The following is a 23189-nucleotide window of genomic DNA, read 5'->3' as shown; positions in this document are numbered from 1 at the left end:
AGAGGAAAGCATGAACTGGAACAGAAAAGGAGCTGAGAACAAGCTTAACTTCTACTGTAATGTAACAGCAAGAGATACTGAGGACCATAACTAAGACATTAGCAACAGGGATGGAGAGAAAGGATTAAATTCAAAAGATATGTGTCTAGTTCATGGCAATCTGATGAAACATGAGAACACAGTGGTTCACTGCAAGTTCCAAGAAGCAGCAAAACACTAACAACACTGGGCAAAAGTAATGAGAAGGAAGGAATCAAAGAGAGGAAGGAAAAGATATTTTAGAAGTAAAATCAGTTCTGAAGGATGGAAAATAGGGGAGGGAAAGAGGGAGTCAAAGAAAACTCCCAGACCATCTGATAGGTGACCTTGTAACCAAACAATATAGGCAATATGAACAGGAACCTTAGCTGGGGAAAAGGTGAGGTAGACAATGAAGAGGCTCTGACACGATGATTTAAAGTGTCAACGGGGCATCTAAATGGAAAAGTCCAGAAAGCAGTTGGACATACAATGGACATACAAGTTTGGTTCTTGGAAGGAGAGGCCAGGGTCAGAAACAGAAATTTGGGAGTAATCAACACACAGATAGTATCTAAATAGTGGAAGTAGATGAGAAATGGTAGGAGGAAATGTAAACTCAGGTTAAAAATAGCACTGTTCGGAGAAAAACAATCGCCTTAGACAAAACTTAATTGACAATACATATTAAGTTAAACAGTACAATATTTTGAACTAACTTTCCATATAGAGGGAAACCTTTAAGGTGGGAAAGGATAGCTGGAACCATGAGACTGTGATTGGTAAAAGCAAACAATGAATGACACTTGAAACAATAACATAAAAGTGCTACTGAACTAAAGCCATTTCATACTAGAAAAGCCAAAATTAAAACATCTAAGTTTTACAAATACAGTATGCTAAGACATATATATGGAATCTAAGGGGAAAAAAAGGTCATGAAGAACCTAGTGGCAAGATGGGAATAAAGACACAGACCTACTAAAGAATGGACTTGAGGATATGGGGAGGGGGAGAGGTGAGATGTGACAGGGTGAGAGAGTGTCATGGACATATATACACTACCAAATGTAAGATAGATAGCTAGTGGGAAGCAGCCACATAGCACAGGGAGATCAGCTCGGTGCTTTGTGACCGCCTGGGGGGGTGGGATGGGGAGGGTGGGAGGGAGGGAGATGCGGGAGGGAGGAGATATGGGAATGTGTCTATATGTGTAGCTGATTCACTTTGTTATAAAGCAGAAACTAACACACCATTGTGAAGCAATTATACTTCAATAAAGATGTTTAAAAAAAAAAAAAAAGGAAAAAAAAAATATCTAAGTTTTAAGGAAAAATCCACAACCTACAACATTAAAAAATAAGTTTAACAAAAGAACTTGCGTTATCTAACCTGTTTCTTGCAAAAGGCCAAACTAAAACCTAGTATTATTTTTTATCTCCCAATGCCAATTTTTTTAATTAAAAAAATAAAGATAACCTGATTACTAACAAATCTGGTTAAAAACAGAACCAGTTGAGTATTTTTCTTTTTTTAAACTGTATAATTACTAACTGAAAAGGAAAGCACTTCTCTGTTCTTAATAAGTCAGCTTTTTTGAAGGCAATTTATTTTACAAATTCAAGTTGAAATAATATTCTGATGCCTCTCCCAACTTCAATTTACAATGAAGAACTCAAAGTTAAATCCACATAAAGCAAAAAATCTTTTCATAATAGGAGTGAACATCCAATAATTTACTTGATCAACAGAATGCTATTTCTAAAAAGAGCCCTCCTTTAAACAGAAGATATCATACAAAGCAGGTTATCCTCTGTCTCAACATACACTTTTCTTCTTTGTCCATTTCTCCTTATATTTCCATTGTTCTTTCAAGTAATTTCACTGAGATATCTAAACCATCCCTTCAACATTACCATTTATTTCTACAGGCAAAGGTGGTTCAAAGAACTAGTGACTCGTCTATCTACTATCAGTGTGGCTAAACCACAGTGCCCATTTGGGTTAATAACGCACAAGGTCAAACAGAGGTTGACAGTCCGTGATCAAAGCAAGCTGGCTATTCTTTCTGTCATTTATATAGAACACACAAGACGTGTTTATTTTCACCAGCCTCTGAATGACCTCCTTTAGGTGGCATGGAAAAGATCCCACATTTCTATAAAGCACTAACCAAAGGAGTTTTCTTATTTGATACTCTCATTAAGAGCAAATTTTATTTTTTTGAAACTTTTGATCTTTTTCGTTTACTCAAGAACCCCTCAAGTTTAAGGCCATATTGTCTAAATCAAATTGGTTTAATGGATAAAACAAGGACAGGGCAACTGGCAAATGCTCAAGAGGAAAGAATATGCATACTACAGGCTGCCATCACAAAACATGGGGCTCATTACAGATTTTTTCAAAATTAGTAAAGGCAATAGCATTTAACATTTCAAAGTTCAAAAGGCAGCCAAAAAAATCATTCTTAACTCCTTTTTTACTACTTAAAACTCCTACTGTTTTATCAATCTGAACATCAATAATACAAACGCTGTAAAACCTTAGTAATTAGATCAACTAGTAGAAAGTACTGAGCAGTACAGCCTACGGATTAACAGGTATGCATTTTCATGCCAGGTATGTAACTTGGACTAGATTAAGGAATTACTTTAAAATAGAATGATTTACTATCAGCATTACTGTATAAAATGAAAATTTCCAAATAATTTTAAGCCAATGTTCTCTGTGACCAAGGTTAAATAATACTCCCAATATTTTTTATACTGTGAAGTTGCAAAACTAATACTTTTGACCACCGCCACCAAGAGAAAAAAAAAAAAAAAGGCCCTGGCTGTCTTGTCACAAATTTACAATTCTGGGATCTTATGCATTGATTACATGAAAGATAGTAAATCTCTCAGTTTTCTTTCTTTTCTCCTGTTAAAACAAGAAGTCTACTGCCTGGTAACTCAAGAGAAATAAAATGAGTTGATAACAGACAAACAACTATTAAATATCAAAAATACATATGGCACAGAGAACGACGTTCAATATCCTATGATAAACCATAATGGACATTATATAAAAAAAGAATGTATATATATGTATAACTGAATCACTTTGCTGTATAGCATTAATTAACACAACATAGTAAATCAACTATACTTCAATAAAAAAAATGTCTACAGTCAAAAAAAAAAAGAATACATTGGAAGAGAGACAAAAGCAGATGATCAGAAATGATGGCAAACACTCAGAAATAAGTGGCAAAGTGAAGCAATCATTATTTGTAGGGGGTTCAGGTTAGAAAAAAATAGCCCCCAGCCCATCCTGAAAATGGGTGAATATGAGCATAATGCATTAGGTGCAGCTGAACAAGGAGAGATGAAACACCCTATCAGGGTCTCCTTGAATTTAAATTTTGCCTCACTGTCATGGGGGAAAAAAATGCATGCTCGTGAGGAGGCGGAAGGGAAAGGATGGAGCTAGAGGTTGAGAGAAGACAAATGTGTCGCATGACTGAAGGTGTAATAAAGTTTATGAACTATTTTTCTTTGTTTTGCTTTGCTAGGAGACAGTGGTGAAAGGGGGGGAACATTTAAATAAAGCAAAATGCTTGACAAGAGTAGGTAATCTTTCACTGAAAGTCTTTAAATGTATAAATGTCACTTGAATTTGACATTTTCTCAATGTTAATTGTTACTGTGCCTTCTACAGGATTATATTTATTCTGGAAACAAATTCAACTTTAGCTTAGGTGTTATGTTAACAAGAACTAGTTGTGATTATCAAAAGCTTTCAAAACCATTTAAAAAAATACTTAATCACCTATAATACTGTTTTTAAATTTTCTTTCAAGCCAGCAGAATAGTGCATTAAAGAAACCTGTGCTCTCTACCACTAGCTTTGTAGTGTTAAAATGACAAACATATCTTAAGTGATTACCTCACTTAATCTTTCAAACACCGTATCATTACCCTGAACCGCATTCACAACAGTTTATATAAGAAAACCCATTGACACAAGTTATATTTGAGTTTTTAAGTAAACTTTTAGAAACAGTCTAGAAGTGTATCCGTTAATCACATTTTAAAATTGATAATCACACAAACTGAATTCTCTGGGTTTTGTACTTAGAGGCTATCAGTAGCACTAAAATATCTTTGTATCTTAGGCCTCTCCTATAGGAGAAAAAGTAGATAATCAGGGAACATGACAGACTTCCCATAAAAGGCATTCTTTGAAAATAAGCAGCACCTGGTAAACATCGTGCTCTGCTCTTGGTTTAATTCTCCCTTCTTCTGGTCCTAACCATGACCCTAACTCCCCTGTTCCATCTCACATCACTACCACCCTCCGAAGCCTCCCACCATCGTTCAGGTAACAACTCTTCTCTGCTCCTTCCATGATTTCTGAGTTGAGGAAACCATCATATTCAACTATCGCTTCTATGGAAACAATACAAAATCTGTACCTCTAGTGTTGCCTCTTTGATATCTGCCTCAATTCTATAACTGCTTACCTGACTTCTTTACCTGGTATTAAATTTAACATCGCACAGGCTCTAGTGAGACTACCTAGGTTTAACATCCCACCTCCACCACTTATGAACCCAACAGCTTTAGAGAACTTCATCTGCAAAACAGATGCTGCTTCATCTGTAAAATAGAAATAAAATTGGAACCTACAACTCATTGGTAGACTGCAAGAATTAAACTAGATAATATCCAATTGATGTAAAGCACTTTGAACAGTGCCTGCCACATAGAAGATATTTGATAAAAATCAAATATTATCCATTACTTTATTATAATATTTAGCTGTAACTTCAAATACAGCATGTTCAAAAACAAAAACATGTCTTCCTTCAAACTGGAGAACAAAAAGGCACTCCCACTATCAAACATCTAGACTTATTATAAATCTATACTAATTATGACTATGTCAGGTAAGCAGTAGTAGAATAAGCACCAAAATAAAGAAATAGATCAGTGGAACCAAATAGAGAGCCCACGGACAGACCCAACCATCTATGGACACTCAGCCTATGACAGAGTGGATAATATATAGATAAAAGGAGAAAGGACAGGTTTTCAAAAAATAAATGATACTGGAAAAAGTCGGAGTCTACACAGAAAATAAATAAATAAAATGGGATCCTCTTCCTGGTATCATACCAAAAAAAAAAAAAAAAAATCAACCCCAGATGAATTATAAACCTGAATGTAAGAAGTAAAAACCATGAAATTTTTAGAAGAAAATACATAGACTATCTTAACTTCAGAGTAAGGAAAGACTTCTTAAACAGTAAGAGCACAGACCCAAAGGCAAAGGTTGATAAATTTTAAGCCAGAATTTCTCTTCATCCTAGGATACCATAAAAGAAAGTGAAAGATAAGCCACAATTGATACAACATATGTAATATGTAAGGATTAGTATATAGAATACATTTAATGTATTCCCACAAATAAATAATAAAAAAATAACAGGGAAAAATATTTTAAAAGCCATTTCACAGAAAAGGAAAATCTAAATAGCAAATAAACATATAAAAAGATGCTCAACATCACTAGTAATCACAGAAACACAAATTAAGACCACATTGAGATACCATCGCCACCACCGGATTGGCAAAAATTTACAACCCTGACCATATCAAGTACTGGCAAGAGCGGAGAGCAACCACACACCTCCATGACTGGTGGGAGTGAACGCCAGTACATCCGCTGGGGGAAAAGTTCATCGTTACCTAAAAGTTTGAATATGCACACACCTGTGACCCATAATTCCTAGGTACATATCCTAAAATAACTCTTGCACATCCGCACCAGAAAGCATGTGCAAAATATTCAGAGCAGCAGTGCTCGTGAAAGCAAAACACAGGGAAAATTCAAAACTCTTTCAATAATAAAATGGATAAATTGTGACAAATTCATTCAGTAAAATACTATGAATGGCCAGTTATTTTACATCCATCAACATGGATAAATCTAAAAGCAAAATGTTAAGGAAAAGAAGCAAATCTCAGAACACAAACGGTATAAGTCCAATAAATGAAGTTTAAAAGAGGGCAAAACTAAACAACACATTGTTTAGAGATATATTTAATAGACGATAAATTTACTAATAAAAGGAAGGGAATGACCCACAAAAGTCAGGATAAAGGTTACATCTCAGGGATATGACTGAAAGAGGGACAACGGGGCAGTTTCTAAGGTCTCAGCAATGCTTTATTTCTTATGCTGGGTGGTAGATATTAGGTGTTAAGTTTGTTAACCTTATTTAAACTGTACATGTTTCATAAACTCATTTATGTATGATATATTTGACAATAAAACCAATGTGGTGCGGGGTGAGTTTGAGAGTGAAGTCAGGAAATGAAAAATCTTAAGAAGTCTCTCAGGGGACTTCCCTGGCGGTCCAGCGGTTAAGATTCCGCGCCTCCACTGCAGGGGGTTTGATCCCTGGTCCAGGAACTAAGATCTCACGTGCCGCGCAGCACGGCCAAAAATTGTAAACGTCTCTTGGGGAAGGCAAGAAGAAAAACAGGACCAGAGCTAAAAGGGGTGTATGGGGCTGAGTAGATCTGAGCTTGTTTAAATACCAATGAAAAGGCACCAATGGCGCTGGAGAGATGAAAATAGAGGTGAATGAGGAAATAATTTATAGAATGAAGGTTGTAAGAAGTGGGTGGAGTGGGTGGAGTAAGATTCAGAGATGTGAAAAAAAGATACTTCTTTCACTGTAACTTGAGGAACAATTCAAGAACCATGGATTACATGCCCACTTCCCCAATAAACTGTACTTCCCTTGATGGCCAGGCATTATTAGAACAGTGCTGACGGACAGGGAAGAGAAAAGAGGTAAGGACTGCTTTGGATAGTTTCAAAAGCAGAGACTGGATTCCCTGAGAAAAGTATGTTGTTAATACTTGACAGATATTCAAATCACCTATTAGCTAACTTCACAAATACTCAAATACCTATTAGAAAAGTCTACCTTAAAGTTTCATTCCTTATCAGATAAATTCAAAACAGTATAATGCCCAAAGTCCAACTCATACTTTTGTTGATAACATACTGAGTATTTGTAATGTTAGGAATCTTTTAAAAGCTAATTTCCTGAAAATTAATTCTTACATCACTTATAAAAGATAAGAAAAAAATCAACTTCCACTTACTTAATTGAGTTTCTAAAGTGGTCTTCAGCCGGATTTTTTACAGTACAACTATTCAGGAGCCATAAGTCTGCCTCTGATGCATTTTCTATTAAAAAGATAAATATGAAAAAGAAAAGTAAGTATCACATTTAATCAGCCAAAAATATCCAAGTGCTTACTCAGATGGCACTGGGACTGCAGGGGGAGAGGAGAGAGAGCTAGTGGGTAGAGTCAAGTAAACAGGCAATTACAATATAGTAGATAACTGCTTCAACATGGAAACATTGGTGAGAAATAAATATTAAAATATATAACCTGTGCTATTATCTTCTCATTTAAAATATAAAGAGGATAAGCATTTTCTTCGAACATTTTGAATACTTGCGAGTATTTAATACTTCCAAAAACTAAAGTGAAACCGGCCTAATCTTACCTCTGAACATGAAATTAATTGCCCCTTTTCAGGCTGTGTGTTAATATTTTTCAAGCACATGTATTATACACTGAATATTCTTCAGCTTGAGATGTTACTAAAAATATTGTTTGTCTTCTTTGAAAAAGTTAATGATTTACATCAAAGTGAGCCTTTTATTCCTCACTAATTTGATTAGATACTGTTATACACTATAACAAACTCACCAGCAACACAACAAATTACCCAAACCAAACCCATCACATTTATCGAAATGAATATTTATGTACGCATGTACGTATGTATGTATGGCTGCACTGGGTCTTCATTGCTATGCGCAGGCTTTCTCCAGTTGTGGTGAGCGGGGGCTACTCTTCGTTGCGGTGCGTGGGCTTCTCATTGCGGTGGCTTCTCTCGTTGCAGAGCACAGGTTCTAGGCGCGTGGGCTTCAGTAGTTGTGGTACACGGGCTGCAGTAGTTGTGGCTCGCAGGCTCTAGAGCGCAGGCTCAGTAGTTGTGGTGCACGGGCTTAGGTGCTCCGCGGCATGTGGAATCTTCCCGGACCAGGGCTAGAACCCATGTCTCCTGCATTAGTAGGCGGATTCTTAACCACTGCGCCACCAGGGAAGTCCCTCGAAATGAATTCATAAATGCCTGAAGTGCTTGATGCTATTCCAACAACCCTGCTGCCTAGAAGGACTTATACATTAAAATAGGATTACCACAATGAAAGGAAAACCAAAGCTGAAAACTGCAGCACCTTCAATGGTATTTCAATAAGAACAGAAGCAAAGGTCAAAAGACATGAAGAACTAAGGACATATGGATGTCTGTGTGTACATTCTCTACCTGGGAATGGAGCTTCCAGTGAGAGCATTACACGAGAGGGATGGTGAGCACATCCAAGCTTCTAGTAACTTGGCAAAACCTTTTCCCCCAACATTTTATTATAAAAATGGTAAATTTTTTACAAAGAGGTAAGATCCTCAATTCTTGAAAAGGAAAGCTCCTCATTACCATACATCAGCTGAATACTAGGATCCCTCCTAACTCGTCTCCCTCCTTCCATTCATACTCCCCACCCTCACCCAGTCATCTATTTTCCCACCCAGCAGCCAGAGTGACCTTTCGTAAAACAGTGATCTGATTACGCCACTTGCCTGCTCAAAACTTGGAAATGACGAGCATTCACCTACCTCTTCTAGTTCCCTCCAAATTAGTCTCCACGATGCCACCTAAAAGATAATCCTCTAGTAGCAATCTGATCGTAGTACCTTTTCAATCTTACAGTGATTTACAATTGGTATTCAAGACCTATCCAGATCTCCACCTCCTCAACTGCGATATTCATTTCTCCCTATATTCGTCTCTCCTTCCAGCCACACCAAACCAAACTCCTCAAGCTTGCACTATCCCATCTGCCTAGAATACCTTTATTTTCTTCACAGAATGACAGCTCATACTCCTTTCACCTGCCTATCCACCTGGCTAACTCCTATTCATCCTTCAGTTTCAGCTTGATGTTTGTGAGATGCCTCCTCTCTGCACTCCCACAGTAGACTGTGTCTAGACTATTCTTGCACTTTACAATTCTGTATTAAAATAATTCATTTTTCCAGCCTGTCTTTATTACTATTTAAGAGACACTGAAGACAACATTTTTTTCTGCTGCTCTCTGAATGTCCAGGGCCTAACACAGTGATGGGCACAGAACAGACATTCTAATAACCATAGAACACTAGACAATGTACAAGTAGGTACAAGAAAAAAGATGACAGAGGGATAATGTGTGGGACCACATGCATATGGTTTGTTAGATGCCATCTATCAATTCCCTAAAGCTCTGAAGGCCATACCAATCCTCTGAAATAAACTCCAAGAAAGTCATCAATTTATTTAACAAATATTTAGGGCTGAGACTTTATCTTATTCACAGCCATATCCCCAGCACTTATTACAGTGCCTCGTACATGGTAGATACTCATTAAATAAGTATTTACTGAATGAATGTTGAATTTTGAAAGACGAAGCAATACTATGAGCAATGTATTATGCACATAAGAAAAAGTCATGGATGTCTGTTAGCTAATGATAAAAATACAGAGATACAGATTTACTTCAAACAAACAAACAAAAATCAAAAGACAGAACTATCTGTGCCAGATGCCAACTTTGTATCCTGGCACATTCTTCTCTTCAGTCACCATAAAATCATCAGACAACTCTCCCCATACTTCAGCAAAAGCCCTCTCAAGGAGAACTCCAGCAATAAATAAGGCATATTATTCTACGCTGTCTGGAATTTTGCCAATGTTGAAATGTACTGACTTACAAAATAAAGTGAATACTGCCTGGTGATCCAGTAATTGCAATCAACAGGAATCCTGTGAATATACCAAAACGCCCACAAAATTACCTAACTTTTTGGTAACCACCCCCAAAAAGACAATGTCCCTTCTCTGATGAACACAGGAGTTTCTTTCTTTCTTTTTTTTTTTTTTTTAAATAAACCGAAAGGCCTTTCACTCTCAGGCATTGTGATTTTTTTTTTTTTTAAATTGGGGAATGTGCAGCCGTTGCTTTTTTTTTTTTTTAACTTTTTGGTGTATGTTTGTTTGTTTGTTTATGGCTGTGTTGGGTCTTCATTTCTGTGCGAGGGCTTTCTCTAGTTGCGGCAAGTGGGGGCCACTCTTCATCGCGGTGTGCGGGCCTCTCATTATCGCGGCCTCTCTTGTTGCGGAGCACCGGCTCCAGACGCGCAGGCTCAGTAATTGTGGCTCACGGGCCTAGTTGCTCCGCGGCATGTGGGATCCTCCCGGACCAGGGCTCGAACCCGTGTCCCCTGCATTGGCAGGCAGATTCTCAACCACTGCACCACCAGGGAAGCCCAACACAGGAATTTCTTATCCAATTATTTCCGAACTCAGTTTTGTGCTAATATATCTTACTTAATATTGTCAAAAGATTGTTCTACTTATGAGCATAAATCAGTCAACTACCAAAACACAACGAGGATTTACTATGTGTCAGGCTCTGTTCTAAGTACTAGGGATATGAGAGTGAAGCCAATTTCCACCCTCAAGGAGTTTACAGCCTTAAAGAGGAAGTCTGATCAAAACAAAAGACAGAGAAATAAGCAAGATAATTTCAGGTACCAGTCAATGATATTAAGATGATTAAAGAGAGTAATGAACAGAGAATAATTGTGGGGTTGCTGGTCAAAATAAGTCTCCCTTGGAAGCTTAAATCTGAGTTGAGACTTAAACAATGGGAAGGAATCTGCCACGCAAAGATCAGAAGAAAGAGCATTCCAAGGAGAAAATAGCACAAGTGCAGAGGCCATGAAACAGGCCCAAACTTGTCATGTTCCAGTAACAGAGAGAAGACCAGTGTGATTGGACACAGGGAGAGAAAGGTCCAAGAGGTAGGCAGGAACCAGATAATATTGGCAAGTTAAGAAAATTACATTTATTCTAAGAGTAATGAGAAGTCACCACTGGGTTTCAAACATGAACTAATTCCTACTTCAGAAATCCCATTCTGGAAACACTGTGAATAAGTCTGTAGATGGGGTAAAAGTAAAAGAAGTGGGGAAAAAAGTAAAGGCAAGAAAATCAGTTGGAAGCTGATACACTGGTCTAAGAGTAAGCGAAAGACCATGGAAACCTGGGATTATAGCAATGGCAAGAATGAGAAGTGAATGGAGGCATGTTTTGGAGGCAGAATTTAAAGAATTCACTGTTAGATCAGGTATGAGTCGTGCAAGAAGAAATCATGTAGGATCCCTAAACACGTGGAAGGGATTCTGGCCTGAGCATCAGTTACTGAGGTGCCATTTATTGAGATGAGGGAGGTTTGGAAAGGCACGGATTTGGGGAACAGAGAACTGGTAGTTCTGTTGTGGCCATGTTGTGTTTGAGATCCCTATTAAATGTCCAACTAGAAATACTGATGAGCCATTTGTATATATGAAACCAAAGCTCACAGAAGTCTTCCAGGCTGGAGACACAAATGGGAGAATCTAAACCCTAAGAAGATATCTGAATTTATAGGAATGGATGTGCTCACCTAAGGAGAGAATATAGGGTGGGGGGAAAAAGGAGAGAGAAAAAGCAGAAGACAGAACATCGGGTTGTTCAATGGTCTGATGGAGTTGAGATGAGAAAAGGACATGGAAAAGGAACAGCCAATAAGATAAGAGGATAAAAACTAGGGAGCATGGTGTCATAGAAATCCAGAGAAGAAAGTACTTTAAAAAGAAATAATCAGGGCTTCCCTGGTGGCGCAGTGGTTGAGAGCCTGCCTGCCAATGCAGAGGACACAGGTTCGAGCCCTGGTCTGGGAAGATCCCACATACCGCAGAGCAGCTGGGCCCGTGAGCCACAGTTACTGAGCCTGCGCGTCTGGAGCCTGTGGTCCTCAACAAGTGAGGCCACGGTGGTGAGAGGCCCGCGCGCCGCGATGAAGAGTGGCCCCCGCTTGCCACAACTAGAGAAAGCCCTCGCACAGAAACGAAGACCCAACACAGCCATAAATAAATAAATAAAATTAAATTTAAAAGAAATAATCAATTGTGTTAAATGCTAAGAGTTCAAGAAAGATATCTGTATAAATATTAGTATTGTTACCAAAAAAAATAAGATGGTCCTCCACCCTTTTTCATTTTCCTTTCTCAATTTTGAGTACTTGCTTGCTCTGTGCCAACTTACAATCACCCAGCAAAGGCCCTTTTTTAAGGTTTTTAAATAACACAGAAAACAAACTCACTACAAAAGGGGAGTGAGGAGGAAAATCGTATATGGCTATTTGCCAATAAGTAATGCTGATTCCACATGTTTTGCCCCCTATGAACACATTTCCTGGGTTTTAAGATGCCATCAACAACAAGAAACACAACCAACTTTGTAACAGCTCTTCAAGAGAGGTGGAACATTATTCTCTGTTCTTTTAAGTTTTAAGATACATCCCAACTTCAAACATTAATATAGGAGGCAGGGTGGGGGTGAGATGCATGTGAAACAGAAGAAATAAGCTAGTATTTGGCATGTCTACCTTAGAGCAGCAGCATCTAGAACAATCGGGAAATACCAGAAGACGTGCAGTTTCTAGAACCTCACCACCCCAAATAAAATAATTGTTCAAACATCCCACTGCTAGTAGGTAATTAGGTTACTGGGTTAACTATCTGCTAAGAGAAGGTTAACAGCTTATGTTCTTGCCTTAATCAGAGCATCCACGTCAGGTTCTCCAGTGCCTGGGACAGGGAAACAGAATTAGAGAGGAGAACACAGGGGACAGGACTAGGGAAATGGGCAAGAACGGACCACGGAAGGGAAAGGCAGTAAGAAGGCACCAAGACTGGAGGCACAGACTTCGAGAAGACCCAGGAAACAATTCTACCTACCGTGAGACCTGTCCTCCAACACTTGTCCTTGTTAACCCGTGACACGCAGCTGAAAATCATCTGCACATAAGCCAAATATTGCCAATGCCAGAGCTGGGATATCAGTACTGGGGTAAAAAGCTACACACTTGAGGCTAGCCAGATGTAATGTAGACCTCAAGATTTGACTACTTACAGTCTTTCATTATTTCAAATGGTGCCGCAATGAATAGCACTGTACATATATCATTTTGTATTTTTCCCAGATTACCTGTGGAATCAAGTCCAAAAAGGTGTGACTGTTGGGTCAAAGGATAAATTCCCCTCCATAAGGGGTGCATGGCTTCACATTCCCATGAGCAATGCACGAGACTGCCCATCTATCGACAGTATCACCCACGGAGTGTGCTATCAAACCTCTGTACTTCGGGCAATGCGGTGAGAAACAGGAAGCCAGTAGGATTTGAACTGTGCGTTTCTCTTATTAAGAATGAGTTGAGCATTTTTTCACATGTTTAAGGGCCTTTGCAGAGTTGGGGGTTTTTCCCCCCCGTTTTCCATCTGTTCAGATCTTTTGCCCATTTTTCTATCAGGATAAATAGTCACTTTAATCTCTAGTTTTCATTTACAAATACACACAAATATACACACACACACAAAGAGGATGTTAATCTTTTGTCTATGATAGAAGTTACAATATTTTCTCCCGGCTTGTTATTTTACTTTTTTTATAGTTTCTTCATGCTTTTTTATATTCAGGATATCAAATTTATCAAACTTTTCTCTTTTTTTAATTTTATTGAAGTATAGTTGATTTACAATGTTCTGTTACTTTCCACTGTATAGCAAAGAGACTCAGTTATACCTATATATATTCTTTTTCATATTCTTTTCCATTATGGTTTATCACATGATGTTGAATATAATTCCCTGTGCTATACAATAGGACCCTGTTGTTTATCCATCCTATATATAATAGTTTGTATCTGCTAATCTATCAAACTTTTCTCTTACTGCTTCCAGATTTTCAGTCATAATTAGAAAGTTTCCTCTACTCCCAGATTATTAAGGAATTCACCCATGTTTTATTTTAATACACACAGGGTTCTACATTTAGATGTTTGCTCTATTAGAACTTTACCCCGATATACACTGATCTCACTGAATTTTTTTAATGTGAAATGAAATAAGATCCTTTGTGCTCATACCAAATTGGAAAATATTAGAAAGTATGGTACTACCTAGTGCTAGCAAAGGAATGGGGAAGCTGGCAAGCTCTACTCTGCTGATGGAGTCTATTCTGATGAAACTCTTTGGAATGCAACATGGGAATAGCTGTCAAAAATTTAAATGTGCATGAGAATTTCTCCTACACATGCTTGTAGGATACTTGCACCACACACACATATTTATATACAAACACACACATATACATATACATATATATGTACACACATATAAATTTTAAAATTCACATGGAAGATTACTGACAAAGCAAAAAACTTGGAAAGCCTACATATCCATTATAGGGAGACTGGTTAAATAAATTATGAGACTGCATCTAAAATGCCATTCAGCTGTTTAAAAAGCAAGATAAATCTGTAAGTACTAATTTATAATAATCTTTGTTATATCATCAGATGAAAGCAAAGTGAAGAGTAGGTCTTGTATTTCACTTGTGTTTTAAAATGGAAAAAGAGGAAATCCTGTTCTAAGTAAAAAAAAAAATTCTCGAAGCATAAATATGAAACCGTTTGAAGTGTTTGCCCTTGGAAATAAGATGAAGGTTCAGCTGGCCTCCAATATGGTCTTAATATGCACTTTTATAGTCTCTTTTTTTTTGTTTAAACTTGCATGGATATTACTTTTGTAATTTTATAAAGTTTAACCCTGAGAAGGGACACATTAATATTTAATTTACCTCCGTCTGCATTGTTTGAATTTCTAACAGCATTTAAACTAAACTAAAAAAAACTAATCAAGCCTTTAAAAAAATTTTTTTAATATCCTTTTTCATAGGGCTCAGAATCAATAGTGTTCTTTCATTTTAAGGTAAGAACATAAACTATTTTCCTGCTGTGATCCATCATGAAAACAGTGACCTGATATACATTTTCTGGGACTTTTCTCCCCACTGCTAAAAGCTTTTGCACTCACTGAACCAAGAAAATGATGGTCATTGACACACCACCCACTTTGAGTGTGAGGATGGAGAAACAAACTATTATTTGTTTTAATCGAAACGCATTTACTTTCCAAACTATTTCTTTATGTATACAAGATAAATTACTTCTAAATCCAAAGTCATAAAAATCTGATTAGCAATAATGATAATAGCTAACATTATTGAGTACATATTATGTACCCAGCAATGAGCCAAGCACGTCATACTCCTTTTTATTTTCCCATTTAATCCTCCCAATTTGAGGTGGGTTCAACTTTTACTCCAGTTTTACAGAGAGGGAATCTAAGGCTTAGAAAGGATAAGTAACTTGCCTAAAATCACACAGTAAGAGAGGGGGCCAGGATGAGAAATCCAGACAAACTGACTTCAGAGACTGTAAATTTAAGGAAATTAGAATGCCTCATTAGGGGCTCTTTGCTTCTTGATCAAAAATAATATAGACAATACCTAAAAACAAAGTAAAAAATGTATTACATGACCTTGAGGTTGCCTCATGATACTACTTCTAATAAGACAAATAACCAGGCTTCAAAAGGAGCTGTTTGGCTATTTCCAAAATTTCCAAGATCTTGAACATGTCAGCTCTTGGCCTTCTGTTATCAGTGGGAAACAGGCAAGTAAAGAAAGAATTAATACTCAGTGCATATAAAATGGATAACTAATAAGAACCTGCTATATAAAAAAATTTTAAAAAAATAAAATTCAAAAATTCAAAAAAAGAAAAATACTGAGTGCAGGAGCATTACTGCAGAGCACAGGCCGACTTTCAAAGCAACCAATCTTCCCTTCCCCCTGCAGCCTTCTGCATAACGGTGGCATTACAGAAGAGATGGGCATGGTTCATATCAACAGTACCCATGATAAACCATTTACCTTACACAACTGTTCCATCTGAAAGTCAACTAGAGGAGCAGCCTCACACAGTAAGAGGAGCCTTAAACTACTTAAATCCATAATTTAAGTAAGGCAGCTAAGCAAGCTGAGACAAATAAAAATTCACTAAAAACAAAACGAAGAGGGAGAAAAGTCTTGATTATTTTGGACCCAACAGGATTTGGGGGGAATTTTTTACCACAGAACTCTGGAAGGCAAGGCAAGTCCAAACAGTTTAAATGTCCATTATGTTTAATCACAGCTGGGAGTTTATTTATGTAATACAAACCATTGGATGCCTACTAAAAACTCAGAGAATAGAGCATGCTATAATACAAAAATTTTAAAGCACCTTTAAGGAGCATATTGAAAAACATCTTAAAACCAATAAAAGGCAAAAGAAAAATTCTAGTCAACAGATTCATATTTTCCTTCCACATTTCATTTATTGTTCTTTATAGGGACTGTGGAAACGCACAGCATGGAGTAACCATGCTTTCAAAATCTATTTTATAAAAGCAAAGTGATCCATGACAAAGAATGCTCCCTTTAACCAGCTAGGCTTGGAGGAGTGGGAGGCTGGGGAGAAGACAGGGAGAAAAAGATGGTGTAGGAAAGATGAAGAGGAGAAATGAAAGAGAGACAGACTGACAGAGTATCTCTAGCTCCCTCACTGAAATACGTATAGCAAGAACTGACCCTCCTCCATTGTGCAGTGTTGGTGACTGTTCGGCGTGTTTCTGAGTGAAGTAGAACATAGCAGCTCCTGGGGAAAGCACTTACGCTTGGAGATTACACGCATAATGAGTTTGTTCTTTTAAAACAGTCATGCTGAGCGCTTCGCAGAAATAAGATGAGGAAACTAAGGGTCAGCTTGAACTCTGTTTACTGTATGAAGGGAAAAGAACATTTTTTTCTCCTAAATGAAAAATAAGAGCTGGCAAAACTCTACCAGTAACTACTGAAGATTAATTATATAGCGAAACAGACCTGGTCATAATCAAAATCAGAGCGCTAGACAGACAGACCATTTACTTACTATGTAGAACAGAACACTGCTAATATTCCCCCATTCTCTTTCCAGATTAAATTGCTCTGCTGATCCCGATATATAATTACTTCAGAAGTAACTGTGTCTAAAGAATCCCCAAAAGGATATCTATTTCTAGGTGTTAAATAGGTTTGTAAACTAAGAAGCAATAAATACACCAAATGGACTTTAGAGGGGACTGCATGATCTGGTCCCCACCCCTCTATCCAAAGCCCACCTTGTATGCTACTATGTTCCTGCCACACTGGGCCTTTAGGCCCTCAGGCCTAATAAGTAAAATTCAAATGTTGAGATGACCAAAATCTAATTGAAAAAAAGTGGGCAAAGAATATGAACAGTTTACGAAGGAAGAAACACATACGGCTCTTGAACATACAAAAAGATGTTGAACCCCATTCTTAATCAATGCAAACTAAAACTGCACCCCCCAAAAAAACTGTACCATTTTTCTTCACTTCCTATATTGTCGAAATCCCAAAAGTTTGATAACACACTGAACTGATGTAACTGTGAGGAAACAGGCACTCTCACGCATTGCTGGTGGGAATATAAACTAGGCCACCAGCTATGGAGGCAATTTGACATGATCTCCCGAAATGGCAAATGCATATCCTCTGACCAAGAAGTTCCAAGAATTTAGCTATGACAAACGTACTTGCACAGATGCAAAGTCATTAATTGCAGCTTTATTTCTAACAGCAAAAGGTGACTGACTAAAGACATTTTAGTTTATTCAGAATTGAGACTCCTATGTGGGGAGAGATAAATTAGGAGTTTGGGATTAACATATATACACTACTATATATAAAATAGATAATCAATAAGGACCTACTGTATAGCACAGGGAATTCTACTCAGTAATCTGTAATAACCTATGTGGGAAAGGAATCTGAAAAAGAATGGATAAATGTATATGTATAACTGAATCACTTTGCCATACGCCTGAAACTAACACAACACTGTAAATCAACTATACTCTAATATAAAATAAAAATTAAATTTAAAAAAAAAGAATTGAGACTCCTATAAGCTACTTACAAAAGAAAAAAAAAAAAAGAATAACCTCTAAGTCCTAATATAAAAAGATCTTCAGGACACATTGTTCAAAGAAAATAATAAGACACTAAAAAATATATATATACTATGCTACCACTGGAAACTGAGAATACATATTCACATTTGCTTGTATTCATATTAAAAAAATTTTTGGATGTACATCAGAAACAAATAGCAATGGCTGGGATGGGGAGGAGGGAGTCGAATAGGACTGATGGGAAACAAGAGGAAGATTTTTTCCTTGTATAACTTATTTTTTATTTTTGAACCTATTCAAAAATTTAGCATTTTCAAAGTAAAAAAAGCAACTGTAAAAACTGTAGCTTGTCTTAATCCTCCTATCTTCCCATTTCTTTACTCCCTTCCATAGTCAAACATCTGGAAAGACGTGTCTCTCTGTACCAGATATACTCTGCCACCTCCCATCCACTTTTCCACCACTTCATTTTGATGAAGACCTTCAACCACTTTCCATTCCCCGGAAACCACTTTCACCAAGGGAACGGATGTCAAATGCCATAGACAGCGCACCATGCAGTCAAACACTTTTTTCTTTACGTTGTGGATAGCATCACTCTCCTGTTTTCCTCCTACCTCCTTGGCTGCTCTACTTTATCCATTCCCATCTGCCCTCCATGAAGTAGAGTTCCTTAGGACTAGATTTTGGTTCCCTTGTCATCTATTCACTGGATGATTCCAACCATACCTCTCATGGTTTTAAATACTACCAGTGCACTGAGAGGTGATAACCCAAATTTATTCTCCCAGTTCAGACATCCATCTGAGCTCACTATACAACTCATCTAGTAACATCTCCACTGGAACAGACTGAAAAAATATTAAACTGGACACAGACCATTTCCAAAACTGAACTCTCAAATTTTCAGGTTCTAGTTAGGAAAACAGAAACCACTCTAGGCGTAAAGATAAAGAAAAATTAACACAGAAGTGTGGTTACGTGGGCGATGGAAAAGCCAAGACACCAAATGTCTTCACCAAATGGGGAAGGGTGAAGCAACCAGGAGATGAGTAACAGCCGGAAACCATCATCAGCCTAAGGGCTGGAGGGACTGACTGGAAGAGCCCAGAAGCTGTGATCACTGGCAGAGGCAAGAGCAGCAACAGGAGCTGCCGTCGGAAAGCAGCACCGCAACGAACGGAGGAGCTGCCTGATAGGGACTGAAGCCACAGGAATGAAGCTGCCACTTCCTGGAACCGGACCCAGAGCAACAAGAGTGGGAGGAAACCACCCTCCTTTCTCCCTACTCCATCCGCCAGGCTTCCGTTAGCGCCTCCTATTGGCCAAATCTAACCACAAAAGCCAAAAGGCAAGGAGACTGAAATGCAGTTCCATGCAATACAGAGGACAGAGGAAGTCAGGGAATTGAAACTGAGAGCCAGCAGGCAAATGACTAAACCTTCCATCTTCCAGAATTCCCCATCTCCACAAATGGCATCTCAGATCTAAGAGTACATCTAGGTGTACTCAGATGCTGGAACCAGAAACCTGGGAGTCATCATTAATCATTCCTTTCACCTCACCATCTCCTGCAGCAAATCCAACAACTCCCAAAGGATTTTACCTCCAAAGAACGTGAATATGTCTGCTATTTATCTCCACGGCTGCCACCCTTGTATAAGTCTCCTCCCTCCCTACGGCTGCCATTACAACAATTATGAAAACTATCAATGAACCAAAGGGAAGCAAGAGTTGTTTTGTTTTAACTAGATTATCATGGATAATCTATACGTGTGGACAATGAAAAGTGGGCGAATAAGATACACACTATTGGCAGCCAACTGCAACTGTATTTTGGTAAGGAGAAAATAATTCATTATTGAGAATTTGCTACAAACCAAAAAATACAGTTGTTTAAAAATATATAATTGTATCTTTTTTTTTTTTAAAGAACTCAGTAAAATAAAATTCCAGTTTATTGTTGGACAATAGTGTTTCACACATACATCAACAGACCAAAAAAAAAAACCAGTCACTTCATAGAGAAAAAAAGGGGAAAAAATTAATCTTTTATCTTTGGCCTTTATAACCATCTCATAAAACTACTTATAGTACAGCTAAGTACATACCCAAAAAAAGTTACTGGCATCCTGGGAATAAGACTGTTTTTGTTGTTGCTTTTGCTTTGTTTTTTTTTTTAACCAGTTTTTTTTTCTCCTTTGAGATTATAATGAACATGGTCACACAACAAGTAAAGTCTGAAGTAGGACAGAGAACACTCCAAAGGCTGGTCTGGTCATCCAAGATCCTTAAAAATGGCTGACCCCTAACAGTATGTTCAAAAATAAAAATGCAAATTAAAATACAAACAAATCTTCCTTTTGAAAGCACTTTTTTTTAAATTGAAGTATAGCTGATTTACAGTGTTGTGTTAGTTTCAAGCGTACAGCAAAGTGACTCAGTTATACAAATATATACATATTGATATATATATAAATCTGTTCTTTTTCAGATTCTTTTCCATTATAGGTAATTACAAGATATTGAATATAGTTCCCTGTGCTATAGTAGGCCCTTGTTGGTTATCTATTTTACATATAGTAGTGTGTATATATTAATAGCAAACACCTAATTCATCCCCCCCCACCCCAGTTTTCCTCTTTGGTAACCATAAGTTTGTCTTCCATGTCACCTTTAAGAAAAGAAGCAGGACCCTGAAAGATCTGCGTTTTTTTCTTCTCCTGTTGCAAATTCCCGTCGTGGGTTTGGTTGGGTGCTGGGGAGCACGCGTCACCTGCAGGTGACCCTGCCCGCAGTGGGCAGCATGGGGGCCTCTCTTCTCCAAGGTAATCATGTTTAGATTCTGAGACAGGAAGTGGGGAGTGAATGGCTCAGGGTGGCCTTCCCCCGCATCCTTTTTTTTTAGTTTAACTTTTTCTTTTTTGCTGTCGAGTCATCCTCATCAGTTTTCTGCTTCTTGGTGTCAACACTGTCATCCTCGTCACCTTCAGCTGCCCATCTGCCCATAGCTGCCTCAGCCTCCTTGTCCTCAGTCCACCCTCTTCCTCCCCACGGCCTCCTTCCCCCTCCTCCACTCCCTCCCCACCTTCTTCTACCTCACTGGCAGCCTCCTGCTCCCCATTTACCTCGTTAGCCGTCCCATTAGCAGTATACCTCTTCCACTCTCTACCTCCTCCACAACTTCCTTCTTCTCCTTTAAGTCCTTGGTGATGATCTCAGAGCTGGTGTCCATGGCCGTGTCTGACATGGTGGGGCACACCGGAGATCCAAGGCAGCAGACAAAAAAGAAAGCCCCAGTTCGGGGACTCTGGCAATGAAGCAGCCTGAGTCCATGTCTGCGGAGGAGGCATACAGACCTGTGGCTGCAGTGGACAGGGAGCCCGTCTCGTGGACAATGAAAAGATGGCTTTTCAGAGCAGCCGACTAGTCCAATTGTATCTTTACAGTCATGTATTCCATGGAAAATTTCCTTCCTGATTCAAACATTTTAAAAGTGGTATATTGAAAAGAGTTCTATTTAGCCAAAGAGCAAATCATAACAACCTAGAGAAACCACTCACTAGCAAATTTGCAAAACATCTGGTCTCCATTCAGATTATATACAATGCTCAACTGTTTAGCACAAATCGATAACTTGATTCATCTGCTTGGAATGGTACACTTCCATGACCAATTCTGGAATACAGAAGTATCTCCTTGAAGGGAAGTTTAGGTTATCTGCTGAATATTATTATCGCTAATACCAGAGCTACCTCTAGGATTTTGACCCAGCAATCTTACTGGGTCAAAACAATCACCAGTTTGGTAATCAAAAGAGAAATATCCATAGGATACTGCCAAGGGAGGAAAGATCCAGATCAAAAATTAAGCTATGGACTAGGCATAGGTTCACTGGAGTTCAAAGTACAAAGAAGAATGACAAAGATCTATGACTGGAATAATGAAACTGACTGTGAGTGAAGTACTTTAAAGCCAGTGTCCATTCGGATTTGTTAATGCCCACACCACACCAATGTTATATATTTTGACTATGACTCCCGGAGAGAAACAAAGTGAGCCAACTGTATACCTAAGCGGGCATCCAATAACCGCTGTTCAATTGATTGACAGATATTCATAAATAATATCCCCAAATGACAGTATCAAACTTTCTAAAATTACAAGTATGTTTTACCAATTTGAGACAAAGAATAAGAGACAAAGAGAAGAAAAACCATTTTGCCTTAAAGGATAATTTGGGAAAGAAATAGATTAGGAAATGATTAGAAAACCTTGCCCATTTGTCAGAGCAGCTGGGGACTTCCTAAGAGAAGCGAGTATTTGATTATCTGACACCAGTGCACATAAATAGGGAGAATTAGCTTAATAAAACAAGTAAGATCATTTAACTAGAATTTGACTTGTGGAATATATTAATGTTACCACTTTTGAAAATTAATATTGATATCCCCTATCTCCAAATCTACTTTTCAGATTTAAATTTTCTTTCTTTTAGGTGATTCAAACTTTTGTTTGAGTCATTTTCTACTTAAAGTCAAAAGTAAAGTATTCTAGTCTTAATTTTGCTTCAAAACACTAGAGACAATATAAAAATTATTACAATTCAATGATTTAAATAAGGCAAATAATCTGATTAGAAATGGTCAAGAGCTCTGAATAGACATTCCTCCAAAGATATACAAATAAATCATCATCACATGAAAAGATGTTCAACATCAATACCCATCAGGAAAATGCAAAGCAAAACTACCAGGAGTTACCACTTCACATCTACTAGGATGACTATAATAAAAATAAATAAAATAAAATAATAACAAGTGTTGACGAGAACATAGAGAAATTGGAACCATCATGCACTGCTGATCAGAATGTAAAACAGTATGGCTAATTTGACTATTAGTATAGCTAACAGTCTGGCAGGTCCTCAAATTGTTAAGCATAGAGTTAACATATGATCTAGAAATTCCTTTTCTGGATGTATAGCCTAGAGAAATAAAACTATATGTCCACACAAAAAATTGTACATCAATGTCCATAGCAGCATTATCCCTAATAGCCAAAAAGTAGGAAAAACCCAAACATCCATCAG

General features: G+C 37.8%; 1 protein-coding gene across 3 annotated transcripts in view; it reads right to left on the bottom strand.

Moving 5' to 3' along the window:
* The window catches only part of CDKAL1 (CDK5 regulatory subunit associated protein 1 like 1), a 657693-nt gene that overhangs the window by 547476 nt on the left and 87028 nt on the right, over positions 1–23189 (bottom strand). For all 3 annotated transcript variants that reach the window (XM_036869715.1, XM_036869716.1, XM_036869717.1), the window contains one exon: positions 7182–7266. In XM_036869715.1, the coding sequence (XP_036725610.1) occupies positions 7182–7266 (85 nt within the window). The remainder of the gene's footprint in view (positions 1–7181; positions 7267–23189) is intronic.

This window comes from Balaenoptera musculus, chromosome 11, assembly GCF_009873245.2.
Source record: "Balaenoptera musculus isolate JJ_BM4_2016_0621 chromosome 11, mBalMus1.pri.v3, whole genome shotgun sequence".
NCBI lineage: Eukaryota > Metazoa > Chordata > Mammalia > Artiodactyla > Balaenopteridae > Balaenoptera > Balaenoptera musculus.
The sequence above is the reverse complement of the archived record's forward strand: the minus strand, read 5'-3'. Positions and strand labels throughout refer to the sequence as shown.